The 26,592-nt window shown below is 42.8% G+C and overlaps 1 protein-coding gene across 1 annotated transcript in view; it reads left to right on the top strand.

Moving 5' to 3' along the window:
- pvrl2l (PVR cell adhesion molecule related 2 like) overlaps positions 1-26,592 on the top strand; it is a 196,607-nt gene that overhangs the window by 100,458 nt on the left and 69,557 nt on the right. Inside the window, exons 5-7 of the mRNA XM_072447238.1 lie at positions 16,336-16,629; positions 23,055-23,172; positions 25,166-25,314. Of these exons, the coding sequence (XP_072303339.1) occupies positions 16,336-16,629; positions 23,055-23,172; positions 25,166-25,314 (561 nt within the window). The remainder of the gene's footprint in view (positions 1-16,335; positions 16,630-23,054; positions 23,173-25,165; positions 25,315-26,592) is intronic.

Here is a 26,592-nt window from a genome sequence, read left to right as displayed (position 1 = left end):
AGAGCAAAACTGAGCTCTTGAACTCAAATTAGTGGCGTTAGTATCAGTTTTGATCGAATGCATTTTGTCAACAGTCCCTGGCGCCAATAATGACTTGTCAAAACAACATGCAGCTCCAAGTAATTGCACCATAAACCATCTCTGCCGAGTTTTCCTGAATATTCATGTGTTTTTCGTGACGCCATGTGAGCCGAGCCTGACAGATGTTCTTTTCCCCGTCGGAGGAGGAGGAATCCCGCCTCGTCACGTTCAGGGACATGTTTACGGAGACATTTTCCCCAAAAAAACACAGGAATTAACACGTTCAAAAGCAGTTATTGATTCCGGTCTGATGGATGCAGCGAGTGAAGGGAAATACAAGCGCGTTTAAATAGTGTTTTCTGTCATCGAGTGAAGGCCAGTGCGAAGAAAAACGAGGTTACCTGAACGTTCCGTGTGTGAATATATGTTCAATTACAGCTTTTTATTGCTCAAAAGTCATTGAAAATACAGCAAATACAGCATAAAAGTCTATTCACCTTTGTTGATAGAATAGTTTCCATCATTTCCAAGGAAGATACCGTATTTTCTGGACTATAAGTTGCATCTTTTTTCATAATTTTGCCCGGGTTGCGACTTATACTTATATTTATACTCATACACTTATACTCCAGAGTGACTTATATGTGATATTATTTGTTATTTTCACATTTGAAACTGCATTTGCAACTTATATATGTTTTTTTTCTTCTCTATTATGCATTTTTTGGCTGGTGCGACTTATACTCCAGTGCGACTTATGCTCCGGAAAATACAGTGCATTGTTCCGTAAAACTTTTAGATGCACGTCATTACAATATTATATTCATTACCGACTTATGCTAAAAACAAATGTTGCCTAATCTGCCCAGTAACAATATTTAAACTTTGAGTGAACGACGATGTAACATTAATTCATAGACGAGTGTGTGAAAACGCTATTCACAACTGAGATTAGACGTTCGAAACACTTCCAGAAGTGTAAGATTTGAAGAAAGACAGAGTATGATCTTCCGAGCTAATACAAGACTCACGTGCATGTGTTTGTCGCTTTTACACAAAGAAACGGGACATTCTGTTCTTTGCCAAGGAAAGTTTGTGATTGCCATTTCCTCTTGGCACTTTGGTACTTTCTGGTACTTTCAATATCGTTGTAATTCACCTTCCAGACAGGACTGATTTGAACACAACTCCTCATAAAATGTATATTGTAACTTAAGCGCATACGGTGGCAGAGTGGTTAGCAGACTGGGCCTTCATGTGTCTCGTTGTCATGTTTTTCCTTGTGTCTGAGTGAGTTTCCTCCTTCAACTCAGACATTTTAAGGTCCTGACCAAACACAAAGACCTGGACATGTGACGCCCACTGCTCCTGACAGTTCCCCCCCCGGCGGCATTGAAAGGGTGGGTCAAATGCGGAGGACAAACAAACAACGAAGTGCTCCACTCCACGTCTCTCTCAATGAATTCCCTTTTCATAAATCAGCGCCAGATGACTCACTCGCGTATCGTTTTGTTTCTCTCCTCCCGATAAGACGCTCGCCTCTTTACGTCTGAAGTTTCAAGGTTAATCTCATTAACCGAACGGCCGTCTTTATCTCGCGCCTTTTTTGGAGTCGACGAGATCCTTTTTTTTTGTGAGGGCGGATTTAAAATAGATTTGTGATGATAAATGGCACGGACAGACTTTCTCTTCTGCTCTATTTCTCATTTTGGTTGATGGCTGATTGGAGCCCGATCTCCTGTGTGCCACGTCGCTGCAGCAGATTGGTCCCAGAAGCTCTCAGGGACCACACACCGAAATCTAACCCAGATATGTGCAGCCGTTCTGGGGCACGTTTGTTTAAGATGCGGGGGTAAATGGGTCACTCTGGGATGTGTCCAAAAGTGTGTGCGGCTCGTGCCTCCTGTGGCTGCTCTTCACGGGCCAGACCAGAGGTTCACAGACAGAGGGTTAAAGACATTAAAGGGTCAGCGTTACATTTCAAGACGACGCTCGTGTTATTCAGCATTAGCCGCTGCATCTTCTCATTTCCTCTTTTGATTTGCCTCTTGTTCTCAGCTCCTAACTTCACCCATCAATCAATCACTCAATCAATCCAAAAGTATTCATCCCTCAGGGGCAGTTCATACTCATGTAGTGGTCTTAACCGGAGACTAGTGGCAATTAAATGAGATGCTAACAGGGATGCTAATACAAAAACAACAGGAGTCAGGACCAGGAAGGAAAAGGCTAGTTTGACTGAGGAGAGTAACAACCCTTGGGACAAAAGTATCCTTCCTCCTCTGTGACTTGCAGCGTCCAGATATACTGTAGTAGTCAGTATTCCTTCTCTGAACATGTCCAACCACCTCAGTCTGGACCAGGCCTGTCACGATCATCACTAAATCGATTTACCGTATTGTCCGGAGTATAAGTCGCACCGGAGTATAAGTCGCACCAGCCAAAAAAATCATAATAGAGAAGAAAAAAACATATATAAGTCGCACTGGAGTATGAAATGCAGTTGCAAGTGTGAAAATAACACATAATATCACATATAAGTCGCTCCGGAGTATATGTATATAAGTATAAATATAAGTATAAGTTGCACCCCGGCCAAAACTATGGAAAAAGGCGCTACTTAGAGTCTGGAAAATACGGTAATTAATAGCTGGAACAATATATTATTATTGTGTGTACATTTTCTGTGCAAATGCAGAAACATTTTTGTGATTTTTTATTTTTTTTTGTCGTACCGTAACATTTGAGCTTTAGTGCGTCGAATAAGTTACTTCTATGACTAATTATAGACACTAAAATGTTTACTATTTCCCTATCGTTCACTAAATGTGTTTCAGGATTCATCTGGACACTTTATCTCCAAAACATCAGACACGAGCGGTTCATAATGTCCACAATTAAATGTCCATCCATCCATTGCGTAACGTTTCAGAATCATCCATTAAACGCCAAACGAACAGCTGAGCTCGTTCTGCCTTGAAAGCGTTTGCCAAGCCCTCTTAAAGCTGCGCCGATCCCACCGTTTTGTTGTCCTGGTTCATGGTTCACATCTCTGTAAATACTTGGACAATCCGCATGAAACAGAAACCGGCGCAAAGTTCAACGTCCTCTCTGTTGGCGGAAGTAAACACCGGCGTCGGTTCGTGTTCTCAAGGGCCTCGGACAACGGTGCCTTTAATCCTCTCCAAAGACGCCATCGCTGTCAGTCGAGTGGACGGTAAACCATAAGATTAATGACACGTTTGCGCGGCCGATCCCAAACAAATAGTGGGATTTATGGTAGATAATGCTTTAATAAACAGTTGCCACCATCTAAAATTATGACAATATGAATGCAACCTACAGTATATGTATTTGTATATGTATATGTATGTGTACTTCCATCATCTGAGACCAGAGAAGAGACAGAGAATCGCTTTTGTGTCCTTAAAACAAGCACAAAATGAAGCAAAACTGTCCCAATTGCGTTCTGTGACTATTGTTTATCTTTAAAGTAAGTACAGAACAGCTTTGTGTGAATAAAAGTTGAACATTGTGAGCTTTTCATTGCCACAACAGCCAGTAAACGATCGTATTACATCCGTTTCTTCTCGCTTGATGGAGTCGATATCACGGACCTCAGACCCGATCCGGCCTTTTTTTCAGCTGTCGATTCCCGATACAAGCCCAAAATGTTCCTACCGCCCGGCCGGCTTTCCCTCGGCACACCGGGACTAAATGCCGCGGCCTCGTCGAAAACAGCCTTTTCAAAACGGCCTAATTACGCTGCTTTCTTCCTCGCGGCTGCAACACGATCTACATGCTTGTTTTCTGGCTCATGTCCTTCTTGAACTTGTGTTTCTTATCACTTTGGCAGCAGACACGCAGCAGGGCAGCGCTCGGAAGATTGCCAGTGACACTTAGAGAGACGTGCGTTTGGTTTAAGAGGAGGCGGGAGCCACACTGCAAAAAGGAAACGCATGCGAAATTAGACTGTCAAGTTCAAAAGACGTTATTAAAGAAGATGTATCGCTCTTTCGTCTGCAAAGTTTGTCTTGCATAAACAGCTACACATTGTGGACATTTTGCATCACCGTTTAAATCTCAGAATGGAGTATTGTGCAGTAGGGGGGAAAAATACTGTATTTTCCGGACAATAAGTAGCACCCGCCAAAAATTGCATAACAGAGAAGAAAAAAACATGTTTTAGTTACATTTTTTGAACCAAGAACAGCCATTTCCTCTTGAAATGCAATTTAAAATAATAACAGATGAGAGAACATGGTGAATAGGTGTACGTATGCTAACGCTAACACCTTCAGCTACATGACGTATGCTAACGCTAACACCTTCAGCTACATGAGGCACAGACAGAACTGTGGTAAGTGTCTGGTTTGTTAACGTAACATATGAACAGTTATTCAGATAACTATAGCATAAAGAACATGCTAACAAGTTTACCAAAGCATCAGTTTTACCCCAAATCACTAAATCCACTGAATTCTTCTTCCTCTGTGTCACTTTTAAACAACTCCACAAACTCCAGAGGTAGAGGAAGTGCAGATTCTTCTTCTGCGTCGCTTAGAGCCCAGAGAGTGCCCTCTTGTGGTTGTCAGTGTGAAAAGAACTAATAATGTCACATATAAGTCGCTCTGGAGTATAAGTCGTAAACTAAGGTCAGCCAAACTCTGAAAAAAACGTATAGTCCGGAAAATAAGGTAATATTCTGAGAAATGGCATTTTGGATAAAGTAGAATAAATATTACTCAACTGCGAGTGGGTAAAAGTCTTTAAAGCCGATAAGTTGCATATTATGTCTCCTAAAAACAACCTGAACAAACTATAGTTTTACACTTTTATGGTCAAGTTTTCAGTCTAATCACTTTCTGTAACATTATGTATTGTTGTATCTGATAATACAGTGTCAATATCTGCAGAATGTAATACTAGATCCAAGATTAGATTTAAAATGAGTTTCTTTATTATGGTTTTGAGGTGTTTCCAGCTTTTTTCAATACACTACTTCCTATTTCAAGCCAAATTATGTTTATTATCACAGATTTACTTTCTAATTTCAAGCTAAATTATCCTAGAACCAGCCTGAAATGTAAAACGCACAGTCGTCTATAAAGTGTGTATGACAGCTTTTTATGATTTTCTAGTTTTCACTTTTTGTAGTGGGATAATAACTAACTTTACACGATAGTTTCACACAGTCAATTTGAGAAGAAAAGCTGACAATGGAGTAGAAAATGAAGTAGAGCAGAGTTGATGACATCACACACCAGGAGAATTCATCCAAACCTTTGGCACAATACGGGCAAGAAACACGTTTTTTCAATCCCTTAAAACGTGAATTCAACAAAATAAAAGCATTTTCATATTTTTGTTTGTCAAATTAAAATGTTTGATATTAGAGGAGTTTTGGCCCATTGTTCATAAACACAGTTGCTTTTTAACTGTTATGAAATGTCCTTGTGCGAAGTTATAATTTACAATCAGGAACTAAAAACACCTAAAAATACAACACTGGAATCAAACTTGTAAAATGTTTAGCAAAATATAATAAGATTGGATTTTTAGTGAAACAACATGTTTTGTTGTACTACCTATCTGGATAAAAGTAAAAAAAAAGTTATAAATAAAGTTGTATTGAAGATTTTCTGGTGGAGGATTTGAAACATGCTTAATGAAGTTATCGCTCTGTCTGGAGAGCATCGTTTATAAGGTATTTACTTATTCTATCCAGCATTAAAAGCTCTGTATCTGATTTTTACAAATAAACAAAGTTAATATTTTTTTATTTTTGTACTCTTTTCAGCTGCCCCCATGTATCACTCACTGTCCTAATGCAGTCTGAGCATCCTGAACATTCACCCTGATGAGTTTAGAAGCACTTTCACGTCTCTCGCTGCGTTGCCGTAATGCTAAAGCTAGCTTCCCGCTTCCCGTAACATAAAGCGCTCTATAAATAGATGCAGAGGAAGCGCTGTGGTCTCATTTTCACCTGAATTGATGCTTTTACGGCCTATCCTGTTTTTACTCCATCACATGCATCACAAAATACATCAGGTCCAGGCTCTTTAGCAGCTGCTGTAATTCAATAAAGGCAAGTTTGAGTCCGTGGCTGAATATTCCATGTTTGCGGTGCGTGAGCGGCTGAGCGGCTGAGCGGCTGAGCGGCTGAGCGGGTGCAAGCGCTGATGTCTGGTGACGGAGGGCAGCTGGCATCTGTCGCAGCCGCAGAGTGCTGTTGAAACGACCCAGAGCCCCTCGCACTCCGACGAGCGCCGGTCTGACCTGAATACGAATCAAACGTGTCGCTCCAAACAAACGCTGGTACTCGAGCTGTCCGCCGGAATCAACCACGTCTCATGTCATGGTGTTTTTTCTCTTCTTCTGTATTTGTGAGTGGCAGTGGTGAGCGAGTGTGGAGTGTAAACACAAGTGATGGAGGACAGTTGCACAGCCCTGAGGAAGACGAGGGGCTGGCAGAGAGGAGTCGACGGGGGTCTGCAGGACTTTGAGATCTGTTTTAACCAATTAAAGGTTTAAATATGGCGACTGAAGGTTTCTAGATACAGATTACGTCTGCATGAAGTGTATTAAATCTGAAATTCTTTGTTCTTTTTCAACGTTTTGGTCTCATAATTCCACTTCCCACCCTCGTTTCTGATGGTTGGGACTCATGGACGTCTCCACCGGCGTCTTCCACAGACTCCTTCGCTTTGCTAAGGTTGAGCACTTCCTAGGAGACGTTTTGGTCCAGTCCAGTGTCCGTCCATCGTCTCCTTTCGCTCACACTCGTCCTCTTACGATCAATACATCCTTCCAGAATAAAAGAGGGTTTTGGGCCCTGGTTGGAATACTGTTGTTTCCTTTTCTTTACAGTTGCAGTCGTTGCTCTGTCCCCATAATCCAGTCTTTGTTCTAGTCTTGTTGGCGTGTGTTTTGGGACGCCTTCCACCTTACGCTCGTCTAATTATACGTCTTTCCCTTCTCCGGCACAGCCCTGTCCCCGTCTGCCCCGTCAGTCTGCAGATAGCACTCGCATCTGCCCGTGCTCCAGTTAATTACGGCGCTCTCCCGTCAGTCCGCCCGGGCCGACGTGTAACCACGGCAACTCATTCTGATGCACGGTCACGGATCGCATCAGGGCCGGACACTGCCGACTCGTTCGAGAGCGACTTAAATCTAAGCTGGCCTCCAACGCACTCACAATTGTTGTTATTTTTTGCTTCACTGTAACTTTTAAATGTCCAGTTCTATTAATGTAAGATTGGAAGAGTCATCGTGGGCAGAATAGCTATCATATTTACTCAAGAGTACTGTTAATTCAAAAATATATTGCAGTAAAACATGTGGTGAGATTAAACTCCACTTAAAAGTACAATGTAGTTATTTACGAGTCGAATTCTATAATGTCGGCGGCTGTACTCACCTAAACTTTGTCCTCTTCTTCACACAGTACATTACAAGTTTTCTCACAACACCTCGGCTTTCGCTCGAGTGTAACTTCAAAGCCAATTAAAAAGGAAGAACAAGTCGGTGAAACTCCCACGAATAAACAAAACCAAACCAAACTAATGAGAACAGAAAGAACGGGGACGGTAGCCGCGATCGGAGCCGCGATTTCCCAAAGATCAAAGCGAGGAAACAAAAAGAGCATGTAATAAACACCTTCGTTATGTCCGTGTCCTGGATATGCTCAGTCTCGTCTTCACACCTGAACATCCAGCTTTAACAGCATTTCACATTATATCTCTGAAAGTTTCGATGTATCTCTGACCTGGCAGTCGCTTCCACGTTCTGTCGCAGCAGGAACGGCATCACAAACCTCCTGACTTGGTGCATTCCAACTACTGCTTCCTCTCTAAAATATTCCCGCAACAAAACTTCATTAACCTCAGATACGTTTGAGTTCGGTGCTTGCGTGTGATTCAAGATTGCAAAAAACGCAGATCGTTTTCTCAACTCTTTGCGTTATTTGTTTCACTTTTTCCGCTCGTACGCCGCCATCTTTGTTTGTTTCGACGCTAACGGACTGAGCGTTTCTTCGGTGAATCCGCCGGTCAGTTGCGCCCAAATCTGAGAGACGTGATATGATTCTAGACTAAAACATCTTTGTAAAGTTATGTCAAAGCGTGTAACAGTGTGTCGCTGGTCAAGTCAATCGAGTACTAAGAACCCTTCACTCCATGGCGTCTTTTCTGCCAGTCTTTACGATGGTCGCAGTGGCTTAAAAGTGGCATATTTTCACTTTAGCCGCTTCAATTAGGTTCGAAAACGAAGGTAGAATGAAGCTCTTTCCGGACGTTGGCACCCGTCTCCGCGATCACAGAGTCTTACCATCCAAAGTCGCCCCCGATTCAACGACACCGCTCTTCTAAAGGAAATGACTCACGTTGTGTTTGTCTCATTTGCAGAGAAGTATTGAACGGGCACAAACCGTCCCCGCGCCTTGACGGAATCGCCCGACTACGCGAGCGGGCGGCGTAGCGGACGCACATTTGTTTCCAGCAATTGCCTCGAGATTCGCCGCTCGTAATAAGTTTGCGCCGTCACTTCTGAAGCAGCTGCTCGTGCGTTAATGCAGCGTTCGGACTTACACCTCGGTTATTGGACGTATTAAACGAGAAACGTCCTGGGTTTGACCCCCTGGACGTCATCGGGCCTTTTTGTGTGGCGTTTGAATGTTCTCCCTGTGTTTGCGCAGGTTTCCTCTGCCACTGACATTGTTTTCGTCCACGGTCGTCATGGAAGCAGTGTTGTAGAGCATAGTATAGAGAGAATTCACACTGAAATGTCGGCCTGACCTGGGCGTGATCGACTGGTGGATTAAAACAATACAAACCGTGCGTCGTAAAAGTAAAAATACATAAATACTTAATAAAAAACACAGACGAGTGACAAATAATGGCACAGATTTCTCCAGAATCGACGAGTGAAGCACAAAACTCTGTAAATCCGACGTTAGAGAAGTGATTGATTTGGCGCTAAAAGTCTACTGATGGCTTTTTTGAGACACGAGCTACAATTAAGCTGTGACTGGATCGTCCCAAATATTTTACTGTTTTCAAGGTGTGGTTCCAGACCCGTCTGCATTCAAACAGAAACCATGACACCCCAGGCAAAGTAGTATTTCCAACCCACAGGTCCTGCCATTTCAGCGTTCTCTGACCCGTCCCAGCTCGCCCCACATCATGGAATCCATTTATTGTATTTTTTCAACCGCCCCGCCCTTTGTATGTCCTACTCGCTCGCTCTCAGTGCAGAGCCAGACGTGGAGGAGGCAGACGCAAGGTAAACCAGAGAGTTCAGGGAGCGCGACGACAGCTCGGACGACTTCTCTGCACGTTAAGATGCGGAATGTTGTGCGTTTTATTATAACGCAAATTCACAGAGAAACGAGTCCAAGGAGGAACTGAACCCGCACAGCACTAACCGTCGAAGTAAGGTACAATCTGAGTACAATTCCCTCTAACGTTTTGATTGTACAAAGGCGCTAGTTTATTCTGGCTATTGCTGGCGGTCGGCTGAATGGCGGTCACGCTTGGTCCCAGGGCAGATGAGGCGACAGAAATAGCTTTAAATATTATAAAATGCTTTGAAACGTACAGAGAAAATGGCACGGCCTTCTCTCTCTTATACGATTTCTGAGCGAGGCGAGGCTTCAGTGCACTTGCGACCCGCTTTAACGCCGCTGCTGTGGAGAAATTTAAAACAAATTGAAACTAATGTCGTTGCCGCGGGGGGAAGTTCATAACAGCTGCGGACGTTTGCAACAGAAAGGTCTACGTCGCGACACTCGGCGTTCCCGAAATAATGGGATTCAGTGACATTTCCGGATTGATTGATCGACTGTCTGCGCCTCCGTCTCCCCTTTAAGACCAGCGGACATTTTTCACGGAGCGACTTTCTTGAACAAGTCCAGTCACATTTAATAAACGCTATAGAAGAAAAACAACCGCGCCTCTTACCACTTCAAACTCTCATTTTCCTAAAGGATTAGAAGGAAAAGGAACAATCTTGATCAATATATTGGCTCTTAAGCAAACTCGGTCTTATTCCATTGAGCGTGTGGTCAATACCGCGGCTTCGGACAAGTGTGAGCGACCTCTGCTGCTCAGGAGGAGTTCCATCGATTTCCCTTGACACGGGGACTTATTGACTTCATTGCAATTTGCACAATTACTGCCGCTCTTATGGCGATCGTACGTCCTCCCCGTCTGAAAAGACAGCGCGCGGAAAATGTGGACGTCTGCAATTACCCAGAGAGTTATGGGAAATCATTATCCGCACGTCCATTTGGAAATAATGTACGGTTAGCGACGCGAGACCGAAGAATGAGCGTTTTAAAGAGGCCAAATCTGTGGTTGAGGAAAAATGAGAGGCTCCAGTTGCAGATAGGTTTATAAAAGCAGCTTGTCGGGTCAAAATCAGACGGCTGTGTGCTGCTTGGTTAGCGACGCGCGACCGAAGAATGAGCGTTTTAAAGCGGCCAAATCTGTAGTTGAGGAAAAATGAGAGGCTGTAGTTGAAGATAGGTTTATAAAAGCAGCTCGTCGGGTCAAAATCAGACGGCTGTGTGCTGCTTGGTTAGCGACCGAATAATGAGCGTTTTAAAGTGGCCGAATCTGTAATTAAGGAAAAATGAGAGGCTCCAGTTGCAGATAGGTTTATAAAAGCAGCTCGTGGGGTTAAAATGAGATGGCTGTGTGCTGCATGATATTAATTATACAATGTTTTATCATCTGTTAGCTTCACTGTGACGGCAAAAACCTCGAAAGTCGCAAAAAGCACTTGTAATAAAGTCGTTTCAGTGAATATTTTGGATGCTAAGAACTCGCGAGGAGTAAGTTTGGACCACTCAAAGCTTGCCGAGTGTCACTGCCCACTCTCCACCCCCATTTGTACGTCTATCTATCTAATTAAGGAAGTCATCGCATTGAGCTCACATTGTGTAAAAAGGGACAAGTTACAGTGATGGACTCCGGACAAGTTTAGCTCATAGAGAATTACAGATTTGTAATTGACACGTTTTAATTCCGTTTTGGCGTAAGTTTGTGCCGGTCGTAACTCGCCGAGAGAGAGCGACGCCAACAAGACCTGCCAAGATATTGTCAGTCAGTACGAGTGGAAAGTCTCCATTTATCTGAGAGAAACATACACTGCCTGTCCAAAAAAGCAAGAAAAAGCATCACGCGCTCTAGCATTCGGTGGGATCTCCTTTAGCACACGTTCTCTGTGGCTTTCTTCCAATAAGCGTCTGCTGTATTAAAAGATTCATCTCGTTCCAGTGTTGCATTATTATGTCATTATGATTGATCATGTGAGCGCGTGACCACCGCAAACGCCTCTCGCCGGGGTTCAGACCTGCAGTAGATTGTATTTATCTGTGACGCACACGGTGTTGATGATCGTTTTGGATGTAAATATGTAGCTAGTGGCTAATTTCCATCCTCGGTCTCTTGGCAGGTCGATGTCAAGTGTCTACAGGACAAAACAACAGTATCAGTCACACACCGGCTCATTCAGGATTGTTGTATTGATAATAATTATCCATTTCCAAGCCTTGGCGAGTTATTGTTTGTTAATAAGAGACATTGGGCTCTGTGCTCTGCTTTGTGTGTAAGAAGCTTTGTACTTCAGGTATAAAACACTATGACTTTTGTTCACCGCCACATGTACAGGATCCTCTGGCACAATCACAGCATTAACACAAAGACGTGTGTATTTCTCAATAAGAACATAGACATTGGAAACGACATTGAATGAACTGTTCATTTGGCGTTAAACCAACAACCGCTCAATATTAAAAGATTCCTCTGGTGACATATTTCACCCTCTTTTTGAGCCCGTCTAAAGGGTCTTGTTCTGAATGAGGAGGAGAAGACCTGTTTGCTTAGTTTAATACAGGGGGCATTTTTGGGGCTTTAAATACATCATGTTTTTTTATGTAAATTGAACTTTTTGTTTAATTCATATGACGGATCTGAAAAGATTCTCTAAATAAGTGGAGCGAGGGACAGTGGCCTAAATGAGTGTGCAGGGCGACCAAAAGAGAGGCAGATCGTCGTCTAATGTGATAAATAACATGAATAAATTAAATAAATAAATTAATTAACATTAATAACATAAATAAAATACATACAATAAAACATACATATATACATAATACATTCATAATACATACATAATACATACATGATACATTCATGATACATTCATGATACATTCATGATCCATTCATAATACATACATAATACATACATGATACATTCATAATACATACATAATACATACATAATACATACATGATACATTCATAATACATACATAATACATACATAATACATACATGATACATACATACATAATACATACATGATACATACATAATACATACATAATACATACACGATACATACATAATACATTCATAATACATACATGATACATACATAATACATACACGATACATACATAATACATACATAATACATACACGATACATACATAATACATTCATAATACATACGTGATACATACATAATACATACATGATACATACATAATACATACATGATACATACATAATACATTCATAATACATACATGATACATACATAATACATACATGATACATACATACATAATACATACATGATACATACATGATACATTCATAATACATACATGATACATACATAATACATACATAATACATACATGATACATTCATAATACATACATAATACATACATGATACATTCATGATACATTCATGATACATACATGATACATACATAATACATACATAATACATACATGATACATACATGATACATACATGATACATACATAATACATACATGATACATACATGATACATTCATAATACATTCATAATACATACATGATACATACATGATACATACATGATACATACATAATACATACATAATACATACATGATACATACATGATACATACATGATACATACATGATACATTCATAATACATTCATAATACATACATGATACATACATGATACATACATGATACATTCATAATACATACATAATACATACATGATACATACATGATACATACATGATACATACATAATACATTCATAATACATACATAATAAATAAAACATATAAAATAAATAAATTGAAAATAATTAAAAATAATTAATGATAAATACAACATAAAAACCTCAAGAATATCTAAGTAACTTCCCTCTTCTGCTCTTTGTAGTCTCTATCCACACCCAGTTTGACCTCTTACTATGGTATACAGACTTTTGCAGTGTTTTACTTTTCTTCAGTTGCTTTCTCACCTCTGGACTTCATACTTCAGCATAAGTGAAATGTGAAACTAAATATAACAGCGTGACATACAGATAAATACCTTTTTTTTACACTTTTTTCGTGCTCGTTTTCTCCCTTGATACGATATTCCCACTGTTACGTGGAAGATATCGATAAAAACAACCACTGGGTGTTTTGGAATGAAATGAGCAGCTGTTTTGGACTATTTTATTCTCATTGGCTTTTCACATAGAGTTTTTGAAGTACGTTTAACCAGTTTCCTCCAACAGAAGAGGCTTTGTTGAAATGGTGTTGCAGCATAACGGTCTTTTCCCTCTCTGTGATGTGTCGGAGTGTCAAAGCACAGGCCAAGACTCTCCCTGTGGGTGTCATTACAGCCGCAGTCACCCACAATAGACCTCAGTATTCAGTAAATGCGCTGGCCTCTCCTCTGATCCCCGGACAGCCTTTTATGTCCAACACTTTTCAACTTGTCCCTCGCACACGTTTTCATTGTCAAGCGTCAGGAAGATTTAGGCCACGTTACACAGACTCACAGACACTTGTATTTCTTGTCATCTTTGCTTAGTCTTATCCACGTTATTTTTACATATTTTATGAACTGAAATATTTCCACAGTCCTGCACAGAAAAGCATTAAAAACAAGCAATGAAATATTAAAATCCATTTCTTAAATTGTGCAAAGAAGAAAGAATTGGGTTGATGTGTTGATGTTTTTTGGTTCTGAACTAATAATAGTGAATGTTATTGGAGTCCAGACGTAGAAAACTAAAGTGTGCAACTTGTTCAAAGAGTTTAAAAACGCTGGACTTTGGGTGTTTTAGAAATATTGTAGTTTTGGATTATTATATTGCTTGAGATGGTTCTTGCTACAAGGTTTTTCACCTGCACAAACTCCACTTGAAAACTGGAATTAACTAGGACTAAACCTGGACCAGACCAGGACCAAACCAGGACCAGGACCAGACCAGGACCAAACCAGGACCAGGACCAGACCAGGACCAAACCAGGACCAAACCAGGACCAGACCAGGACCAGACCAGGACCAGACCAGGACCAGACCAGGACCAGACCAGGACCAAACCAGGACCAAACCAGGACCAGACCAGGACCAGACCAGGACCAGACCAGGACCAGGACCAGACCAGGACCAAACCAGGACCAAACCAGGACCAGACCAGACCAGGACCAGACCAGGACCAGACCAGGACCAAACCAGGACCAGGACCAGACCAGGACCAAACCAGGACCAAACCAGGACCAGACCAGGACCAGACCAGGACCAGACCAGGACCAGACCAGGACTAAACCTGGACCAGACCAGGACCAGACCAGGACCAAACCAGGACCAGACCAGGACCAGACCAGGACCAGACCAGGACCAGACCAGGACCAAACCAGGACCAAACCAGGACCAAACCAGGACCAGACCAGGACCGGACCAGACCAGGACCAGACCAGACCAGGACCAGACCAGGACCAGACCAGGACCAGACCAGGACCAAACCAGGACCAAACCAGGACCAGACCAGGACCAGACCAGGACCAAACCTGGACCAAACCTGGACCAGACCAGGACAAGACCAGGACCAGACCAGGACCAAACCAGGACCAAACCAGGACCAAACCAGGACCAAACCTGGACCAAACCTGGACCAAACCAGGACCAGACCAGGACCAGACCAGGACCAGACCAGGACCAGACCAGGACCAGGATCAGACCAGGACCAAACCAGGACCAAACCAGGACCAGACCAGGACCAGACCAGGACCAAACCAGGACCAAACCAGGACCAAACCAGGACCAGACCAGGACCAGACCAGGACCAGACCAGGACCAAACCAAGACCAAACCAAGACCAAACCAAGACCAAACCAGGACCAAACCAGGACCAAACCAGGACCAGACCAAACCAGGACCAAACCAGGACCAGACCAGGACCAGACCAGGACCAGACCAGGACCAGACCAGACCAGGACCAGACCAGGACCAGACCAGGACCAGACCAGACCAGACCAGGACAGGACCGAACCAGGACCGAACCAGGACCGAACCAGGACCAAACGAGACCAAACCAGGGCTAAACCAGGACCAAACCAGGACCAGACCAGGACCAGACCAGGACCAAACCTGGACCAAACCTGGACCAAACCTGGACCAGACCAGGACCAGACCAGGACCAAACCTGGACCAAACCTGGACCAAACCTGGACCAGACCAGGACCAGACCAGGACCAAACCAGGACCAAACCAGGACCAGACCAGGACCAGACCAGGACCAGACCAGGACCAGACCAGACCAGGACCAGACCAGGACCAGACCAGGACCAGACCAGACCAGACCAGTACAGGACAGGACCGAACCAGGACCGAACCAGGACCGAACCAGGACCAAACGAGACCAAACCAGGGCTAAACCAGGACCAAACCAGGACCAAACCTGGACCAAACCTGGACCAAACCTGGACCAGACCAGGACCAAACCTGGACCAGACCAGGACCAAACCAGGACCAAACCAGGACCAAACCAGGACCAAACCTGGACCAAACCTGGACCAGACCAGGACCAGACCAGGACCAGACCAGGACCAGACCAGGACCAAACCAGGACCAGACCAAACCAGGACCAAACCAAGACCAAACCAAGACCAGACCAGGACCAAACCAGACCAGACCAGACCAGGACAGGACAGGACCGAACCAGGACCGAACCAAGACCGAACCAGGACCAAACCAGGGCTAAACCAGGACCAGCTCCGCTGAATATTGAAAGTGAATTTGATCTCTTTTACATTTTTACTAAACATTTTCTATTTTGAATAAACATATATTTGTCTAAGATTCTTGTGACCTTATTACCTCATGTTGCTGTTTATTGTTGTATAGATATTCTTCAAACGACATGTTCTAGAAGCCAACAAACATTGATCCAAAACATATTACCGGCACTTATTGTAAATAATACATTTTCTCTTATCTCTTTCTTTCCACAGCCAAACCCAGAAACGCGGCGCGTGTGGTGACGGTCCAGGCCGGTTTCAAATCCGTGGTTGTGGCCCAGTGCGAGGCCGTGGAGGGGAAACCCGCGGCCAGCATCAAGTGGCTGGGCTCAGTGGGAGGAAACCACAGCACCAGCAGCACCAGCGGCCCGGATGGGACGGTGACGGTGAAGAGCGAGTACAGGCTGATGCCGACGCCCGCGGACAACGGCCAAGAGGTGACGTGCCTGGTGGACCAGAGGACTCAAGACCAGACCTGGGTCTACCCCATCAAACTGTCTGTGGAATGTAAGAGACGCAGCAGAACTGTCATCTTCATACACGCTTTACACATCAAGGCAATGATCAAACAAGAGATCATCCGTCATATTAGTACAGTTTTCAATATTCACTACCCGTATTTTTTTTTATCATTTTGGCCGGTGTGCGACTTATACATATACTTATACTCCGGAGCAACTTATATGTGATATTATTTGTTATTTTCACACTGGCAACCGCATTTCATACTCCAGTGCGACTTATACATGTTTTTTTCTTCTCTATTATGCCTCTTTGGCTGGTGCGACTTATACTCTGGAAAATACGGTATATTTAATAGATTAAAGGACACATCTTTTCCTTTAGTTGTGTTGTTATTGGCCTTTAAATACGGTCTTAAGTGCCTTTGCTTTGCCTTCTCATGTTTTAGAACTAAAACAAAATGTATTGCATTCAAAACCACACATTACTTTCCACCAGCCGGGCGTTCCCTCATCAGGATTGGTGTTAGTGTTAAAATAGAAGAAAAAGCTAGCTTGCCTCGACATGCTTATATAAGCTCGCAGTTTGATTTCTGAACTTTAAACAGCCCAGGAGACCTCAGGCTCTCGACCTCTGACGTCACGCAGCTGCTCAAGTGTTTTTGTGAGGCTCAGAAAAGCAGCAGCGAAGACGAACTCATAACCAGGACGAATAAAACGAGTACGAACGAAGCTAAATATGCACCTCCTCTCTCATAATGACACAGCTCTAAACCTTTGTCCATGATCTCCACACATTTCTCTGATCGTGTGCGTGAAACCTGCGTGAAGCTAACAGCGAGCACTTAAAGGCTGCAGTTTCACACTTTTACATCCTCCAGTCACTTGTTTAACGACAAAGGCCACAAAACAACATCTGCTCCGCCCGTAACGTCTGACACACTGTGAAAGAGCGAAGAAACACTTATCGCACGTACTGTAACAGCTAACCGTGGATACATACAGGTTTATCGTGGTAAATGTTGTATAAATTGCAGAGCTGGAAGACGTGGCTGTTGTTTTTGTTTATTACAAGGTTAGAATGATGTTAGAGGTGGTGTTCGGCTCCGTGACGATGTTATTGACTCATGAATGTCCAGAATATGTGAGAATTCGTGTTTTTCGAGGTCATTTTGAACAGAAAAGTTACGTAGTGCTTCTTTAACATGTCCCAGAGGAAGCCCAAAGAGGAGATTTATGAATGTAGTGAAGGAGGTCAAGGTCAGCTGGAGAAAGGTCACTCGTGCGCACTAGTGTTACAAAAAATACATATATCGATCAATCAATTCAAGCTAAAATATGCTATAAAATATAGTACGCATTTCAATACCATAATCGTCGTAAAAATACACATTTGTAGTCGCAATGCACAAGACTGTAGGTTTCAACATGACTTAGTAGTGCCTGATTATGATATAAAAAAAGAGAAGGTCAAATTTGTGCTTTTCATGCGATATTTTGTCACTATTGATGATCTTTTGACGAGTCTTGTCCGCAATAAAACCTGTGAAAAACATCCCAACGCTCGCACCGATCACCAAAACACCATAAGCGTTATACAGACACAAAAATAAAAGATTTATTTGGACAATAGCTCCAATTATAATTATTCAAATATTCTGCTGTGCACCTGTTGTGTCCGAAGGCCCTTCTCATTTCCTCCCACACGGATTATTCTGCCGAGCCCTACAGGGACGTTGTACACCAGCGTTTTTTGTACACCAAATATTTACAATTAAAATAAGACTCAGACCTATTGAATTATGAGATGATTAATTTATGCCTGTCGTTGTATGTTTAGGATTTATGCATGACCTTTGTTCTGTTTAGCTGGGGTTTTATTCTGCACCTGCATCTGTTCATCCGCACGCACTCGGCTCCCGCGGCTTACGGGGAAGTTACACCGATTTACATGCATTTTCAGGATATTAATACCACACTTTTTTTAATGAATGCAAGATACTCGGATGTACTGCAGTTTAATCACATTCCTATCAAAAGTAATGATCAAATTAGTCGCTGTAGAATCAGAATCAGAAATGGTTTATTGTCGTTGCTAATGAACATAATTCACAAACACAGGAACTCGCTTTGGTGATTCGGTGCAACATATAAAAGCAATGTTAAACGATAAAACTGTTGTAAATTCAAGATGTAGTGCGGGAAGTGAACAGTGCGGTGAGTGATTGATTAAATTATAGCTAAAGTGACAGGTGTTAGCGTGAGTTAGTGCCACAATGCAGCGCTGGGGCCGTGACGATGACTAAAACTCCGGAGAACATAACAAACGGAAAAACTACTTTAGTTCAAGTTTAAACACGGATTGAGTGTGTTTGTACGGGTGAGGGGGCGGGGATATGGTGGCGTGGTGAGATGTCGCGTTGTGGGGAACAAAAGAGAAGGAAACGAAGCGGGAACAGGTGAGAGATAGTGGGGTGTGCCACAAGCGTGTGTCTTGGGTCGCTTGATTCTTTTTACCGCTCTTCTTATTATAACCAAAACTCGTCTTGTTATAACCGAATCTCGTCTTATTATAACCGAAACTTATGTCTGCGTAGTGATGTAGCGTAGTGGAGAACAAAAGAGAAGGAAAAGGAAACGAAGCGGGAACAGGTGAGAGATAGCGGGGTTTGCCACAAGCGTGTATCTTTGATCGCTTGAATTTTTGACCTCTCGTCTTATTATAACCGAAACTCGTCTTATTATAACCTAAACTCGTCTTAGTATAACCGAAACGTATGTCTGCGTAGTGATGTAGCGTAGTGGAGAACAAAAGAGAAGCAAAAGAAAACGAAGCGGTCCAAAGGTGAGAGATAGCGGGTGTGCCACAAGCGTGTGTCTTGGGTCGCTTGATTTTTTTACCGCCCTTCTTATTATAACTGAAACTTGTCTTATTATAACCGAAACGTATGTCTGCGTAGTGATGTAGCGTAGTGGAGAACAAAAGAGAAGAAAAACAGGTGAGAGATTAACAACACCTGTTTTAAATGAGAATCCAATTTGTTACATTTTGAATACTCTCCTTTTATTCTAATACAGCTTTTTACGCTGTCTAACCTGGATTAAACTACTGTACAACTGCTGCAGGTGATAGTCTTTCAGCTGCAACACAGTTTTTAAACCCGACTGATGCAGTGAGCGGATTTATTTCTGAAACAACCACGTGGAAAGACGAATCTCGTGGTCATGGAGCTTGGGACGATAGTGCAGTGGTCACTCTCTCCATCATCAGCACAAGATCTTTAATACAACACAATGGAAATAAATCTGTTAATATTACAAAAGCGTATTGTAACTATGCCACAGCAGTTTTTCTTTCTTTTTTCTGTAAATCAATCTCTTATTTTGATATCATACAGCGCTACTATGTTTTATTTTGTTTTTCACTTTAAACATCATTTTAGTTTAAGGATATGTTCGTTAGACTTTGTGCTTTTAGAAATCCATCATTATTCCCTGCCAGGACTGTGCTTTGCTTCCCCGATGAGACGAATCACACCTGAAGTCTATACAGTGCGTTCAGACACTGCCGCGCGACGCTTTCCGTTAATTAGCATCGCAAACACCGACACAACCTCCTGTTTTAAAACCTGTTGTCGCTTGTTATTTTAAGCTGCTTAACCGGGATGTCTTGCTCAGTGTTGCATTCCGAGCTCCGACACGGCAATTAAAAATCACACGGAAAAGCGTCCGCAACACGTGTTGCGAAAGTTATAATTGCAAAGTTCACGAGTTCTTGTTCCGGCCTTGTTTCGTGCGGACGATGCTTCACGCGCGCACTTTATTTGCGGCGTGATCATTGCCACAAATGCAGTACAAATGATTAGGATTGTTAAACTGTGTTGAGTTTTTGTCATTTGTTTTAAATATAGTTTGAATTTAAAAAGAAATTAGTCGAGTCTTTGTGTTGTCAAGTGGTTCAACGTGGTTAGCGCAGCAAGCTAGTTACAGCTTTATTCCTTTTTATATTATAACGTGACTAATAAAAACAAGCTTTGTTTATTGGTTTCAACTGGATCTAGTTCTTTTTTAAGTGCGGTTCAGGGCCGGGTCTACAGGGGGGGCAGAAGGGCGCATCGCAGCCTCATTTAAAAGTGTTTCAGGTCCGGTAAATCATGACACTTTAACCTGCCTCTTTATTTTTTGTCTTCGATAGGAAAAAGTTGATATTTAATTTTATCTTTGTCACACTTAACCAAAAAATACAGTGTGAAACTTTTTTTTTTACGTTCAAACTTACTTAATTCTAATTCCCCTCTTTTCCAATAAGAGCAAAAGTCAAAATAAATGATCAGATTTGAATCAGATTTAGTGGCACAAAAAAATCCTGTTTCGACCTGGAGTGTGAACGTAATACTACTACTACTACTACTACTACTACTACTACTACTACTACTACTACTACTACTACTACTACTACTACTACTGCTGCTACTACCACTACTACTACTACTACTACTACTACTACTACTACTACTACTACTACTACTACTACTACTACTACTACTACTACTACTACTACTGCTGCTGCTGCTACCACTACTACTGCTACTACTACTGCTACTACTACTGCTACTACTACTACTACTACTACTACTACTACTACTACTACTACTACTATTACTATTACTATTACTATTGCTATTGCTATTGCTATTGCTGCTGCTACTCCTACTACTACTACTCCTACTCCTACTCCTACTACTACTACTACTACTACTTCTACTACTACTACTACTACTACTCCTACTACTACTACTCCTACTCCTACTCCTACTCCTACTCCTACTACTACTACTACTACTACTTCTACTACTACTACTACTACTACTACTACTACTACTACTACTACTACTACTACTACTACTGCTCCCTCTGCTTCTGGCTGCAGTATACAAGTCACATCACATTTGCATTGAACTGTCGTACGGTATGTGGAGCTCACATTTGGACTCGACGTGAAACTGGACCGACTTTGGACGAACCGGGACGTTTATCTGCCTCAGTTTCACGGTTTTCTTCCGTCCGCCGTGCTCTCTTTGGTCTAGTTCAGTTTCTTGTGTTTTTGAAGCTCTTTTTTCCTTGTATGGTGAGTCTTTCTCTCCTTTTCCGTGGCTCTCCCTCGTCGCTCCGAACATGCTTAAGCACTTCCCTCCTCTGCGTCCTCGCTCCACACGACACGTCGCTTCAGAGCCAGACACTGACTTTCACTCATGTCTGTCAGATGGGAATTTGAACACCTCCAGATTTGTTCTCCTCCTCTTCCTCCTCCTCCTCTTCCTCCTCTTTCTCTCGCGAGGAACTTCTCCTCTGGGACGCTCCCGACGCTCGCATGTCCTTAACTTTGAGAAGAGTAAAAGATTCTAGTGTAGACCTGATGCTGTGATTATGAAGTCACTTTTACTGACATGTGTTGGCTCTAGACTGAAGTGTAACGCTCCAAACTGAACTCAAACACTTGAAGCCGATTGTACGGATGACTCTGGCGTTTGAGACTGAAACCGGCCAAATCTCTGCTGAACCGGCCCTGAGAACGTCTGCCAGCGCTGCCATGTTTGTTTCCGTTCATTTTGGGCACTTTGCATTCAGCTTTCACCCCCGAAAAACCAAAATGCTGCGCTGTGATTGAGCCAAACTGCAGCACGAGAGGTTCAAGATGGAAGTTCTGCACATGGTATTACACCAGACTGACTATTGTATTAAGGTTATTATGAAAGGATAAACGCACACATCAGGCCGAGGATGAAATATGAGAAATGTTTTACAAACTTTGCCTTATTCCTTGAAAGAAGCTTGTCCCTGTCTCTGTGATTCTGAAAACTGAAAAAGTTTGTCGGCCTGCATTAAATCTGAAATAAACACTGTAACATGGGCTATAATGACATTGTTTGCACTTCTGTTCATCTTCATCTGCTCGTTTTATGGACGTGTGGCTTTCATTTCATCATCAGCTAATATTGTACTTATTAGAATCTTATCTGACATGTCCATACTTCTATCTCGATCACCTAGCAACAGAATGTATACATGGATGGATATTTACTCTATACATTCCCTTTATTTAATTAATTTTGTGTTATAATCAATGGCAGCTTTTTTCCTCTCTGAATCTCTGAAAACAGTTAATTTCTTTGTTTCTATTTATTATATGTATTTTATGTATTTTATGTATTTATTTTATTTATTTTATTTATTTTATTTATTTTATTTATTTTATTTATTTTATTTATTTTATTTATTTTATTTATACAATGTTATTCTTAGATTGACACCTTTTTTCCTTGGACAAAGCAGAACACGACTAAACATTTACTGATTAAACTCTGATGAATGCAAAGTCAGACGTCGTAAACGCCCAAACACCAGTCGGCCGCGGCGACAGTAAACACGTATTTGTATTCACGTTTTTCCTTCTGTTTCCTCCGTCCGCAGATCCGCCCTCTGTGTCCATCGAAGGCTACGACCACAACTGGTACGTGGGCCGATCGGACGCGGCGCTGACCTGCCTCGCAAACGCCAACCCCGCCCCCACCGCCGTCACCTGGACATCGTGAGTCTCCATTACAGAAAGTACAGAGATTATGAAGTGAAAGTGGTATTTGTATTCATACACACGCAGTACTGTTGGTATATAAGGTACTGCCGATAGTTGTGAGGAACCAAATGTTACTTTTTGATGTTCTGGAAAGTAATACGCACCAAATATATATGTTCATGTGTTAAAAATACATCATTGGAAGCTCCTGTCCTGTTTATACTCAAATACATTGAGTTTATTGCAGATTTATGTAGTATTTTGAAACAAACTATGCCAAAAGTGCTGATGTGTGACAGTGATATCGGTTGATCAGTGGAAACACACTGTTTTTAGATTTAGCGAAGTGTGAATTAATTCTGGCTTTAATAGACGTGTGCTTATGGCAGATGTTTTTATATATTTTTTAAATTTAGAAGAACATTTTCTCACATTCTTGTTTTGGCCCAGTTTAGTTCTGATGGATGCTTTTCTCCAGTTTAATTAGAATAGATATATATGTGTATTTAAGTGCGTATCATAAACATGTGTTGTTGTGCGTCACCTTTAGCTTAAAATGTCATCAGTTTATTATTATCTATATCACAAACTGGTGACATTAATAGCTCAGATCTTCTCTCCGTCTGTCACTGTGTGGGATTTACAACATTAGCTTATAAATGACTGTTTTGACCTCCAACTTGATGCGTTTATTCAAATTCACAGGCGCACGTGGCGATACAACAGCGGAATATGACAAATATATGAATATAATCACTCCTTTGCGTTGATCAATCACAATTTCTGCTTTGATTTAATTGATTTTCCTCCAGAAAAACGGTATGTCATTTTTTTAATATCGTGAACATGAACGAGACGCGCTTAATCAACGCCATTTAACACACATTACAGTCCAATCCCATCCAAACTATGCACTTTTATGCACGGAAAGCCGATCACTGATTAGACAACACAATTGCATTACAATGTGATTAATCGCCCGCCCGTAGATGGCGCCGCCCGCTCCTTCCCCGCTGTGAAGACCGACAGAGCGTCTCCTCGTCTTTCCTCGGATTTAACGATCGCTTCTTTCTAACGATCTCGCCGCGTCATTCCTCCGAGCGCGGGCGCCGTGGACAGATGGAGCGCCGGGTGCTGCGCCGTGAACACCGAGCCACATTAACGCTCTCTTTGACTATCGCTCACTGTTTGTGTGTTTGCGTCTCGGCGCTAGGTCGTCGCACTATTGGACACGCCGTATTTCGCTCGTGACGCGAGAAACGGCAAAATGTGGAGCGATTAAAGCGCCGCGTGTAAAGCTTATTGTGGTGTTGATGGCGAAAATGCAGCACCAGTTACAGAGACTTTTTTATTATTTGTGGCTTTAGTGCAAAGTTTGAGAGTCTAAAATGTCGGTAAATGAGGCAAGACAAGTTCGTTTGTAGAGCACAGTTCGTACACACAATGGAAAAATTCAAAAATGTAATTCAATCCATTATTGTGATATTATGTCATGTTTTTGTCACGTCACAAATTCGAGGATTAACTAAACACAACATGAAACTATAAACTTTAATTCTCTAGAATGCTGTTTTACTTGTGTCTACAGAGGTCGATACACAGATAGATTATGGCGGTGGGATCTCTCCTTCACACTGCGGTTCTCTGGGGTTCTTTTGTAGCTTTTCCGAGCCGTGGAGGAGGATCAAGGACGGGCGGTGCTCTGGGACGCTTATCCGCTCGCTTAATTCCTGTAAACCTACTTAATCTGCTAATTACAGTTTCATTGGACTTTCTGTTTGTTCTCAGACTTTCTGTTTGTTAAATCTACAATTCTGGGCGATCCATCGAGGCAAAGGCTGATTTCAGGCGCTACAAAAATAAATTGAATAGATAGAATGATGGATGGAGTCTTTGTTGTTTTGTCAAATAAATAAACTCATTTTAAACAATTGTCCTAGTTTGTACCATATTTTGCTTCTCACCTTTCCAACGCCTTCTTCTTTCGCTCTGTCCGTGCCGTGCGCAGCGCCTCCGGATCGTTACCGGACTCGGTGGTGGTCGACGGCAACAAGCTGACCGTGCGCAAGGTGGACGACGCGGTCAACACCACGTTCGTCTGCGAGGTCAAGAACAAGCTCGGATCGACCAAGAACCAGATCACCACCGTCGTCATCGGTGAGTACAGAGACTCGCTCCGTGGGCCGCGTTCAGACTGGGGGCCGATGGAGAGACTCCGGCGGGATGGAGAGACTCCGGGGGGATGGAGAGACTCCGGCGCGATGGAGAGACTCCGGCGCAATAGAGAGACTCCGACGTGATGGAGAGACTCCGACGCGATGGAGAGACTTTGGCGTGATAGAGAGACTCCGGCGCGATGGAGAGACTCCGGCGCGATGGAGAGACTCCGACGTGATGGAGAGACTCTGCCGCGATGGAGAGACTCCGACGCGATGGACAGACTCTGCCGCGATGGAGAGACTCCGACGCGATGGAGAGACTTCGGCGTGATAGAGAGACTCTGGCGCGATGGAGAGACTCCGGCGCGATGGAGAGACTGCCGCGATGGAGAGACTCTGCCGCGATGGAGAGACTCTGCCGCGATGGAGAGACTGCCGCGATGGAGAGACTCTGGCGCGATGGAGAGACTCCGGCGCGATGGAGAGACTGCCGCGATGGAGAGACTCTGCCGCGATGGAGAGACTCTGCCGCGATGGAGAGACTCTGCCGCGATGGAGAGACTCTGCCGCGATGGAGAGACTCAGGCGCGATGGAGAGACTCCGACGCCCCTCTTAAGACCACCAGACGTGTTCTGAGAGTACGAATGGCAGAGATGGTTGAAAGCTGATGATTAGATTAGATTCTTGTTTTATGGTTTTATTGTTTTAGGTGTTGTCCTAGCTAACGTTTGGTTTGGTGTTAGTTTGTTAAATAGTTTGTGAATATAAAGGACAGAAATGTGAATCCAGAGCTGGTTATTTTAGTCTTGCTCGGCTGTTGTGTCGGAGTAGTCTTTCCGCGTAGCATCGGTAATAGAGGTTAATTATTAGAACTGGAGTAGCTGTTAGTTGTGCAGATGGAGCGTGAAAGAGAGAATTGATTTGTCGCTGGTGAATGCGTGTCAGCGTGGCGATTATCTAACGCTGGTGGAGTGTCTTGAAGAGGGGCCGGATCTGACTTTTCATTGAATCCACAATCAATGCAAACGGTGTCTCTCCAAGTGCAAAAAAGAGAAATAAAAGCCGTAATTTTCACACATCAGGTATAACATTATGACCACCTGCAGGAGGAGTTAAAACGAGTGTATGGCAGGAATTTGGCTTAATTGTGTCATATAATTATTCTATTTATTATATTCTATTTATTATTATAACATAAATCACAGTTTTACACTGATTGTGCCGCTGTTTGTGAAGAAAAGTTGACGACATCACATTTTCATTCAAAACTTTGGG

The sequence above is a fragment of the Eucyclogobius newberryi genome, unplaced genomic scaffold, assembly GCF_026437365.1.
Source record: "Eucyclogobius newberryi isolate DKJ021-1_F unplaced genomic scaffold, fEucNew1.0.hap1 SCAF_16, whole genome shotgun sequence".
NCBI classification, from domain to species: domain Eukaryota; kingdom Metazoa; phylum Chordata; class Actinopteri; order Gobiiformes; family Gobiidae; genus Eucyclogobius; species Eucyclogobius newberryi.
The sequence above is the reverse complement of the archived record's forward strand: the minus strand, read 5'-3'. Positions and strand labels throughout refer to the sequence as shown.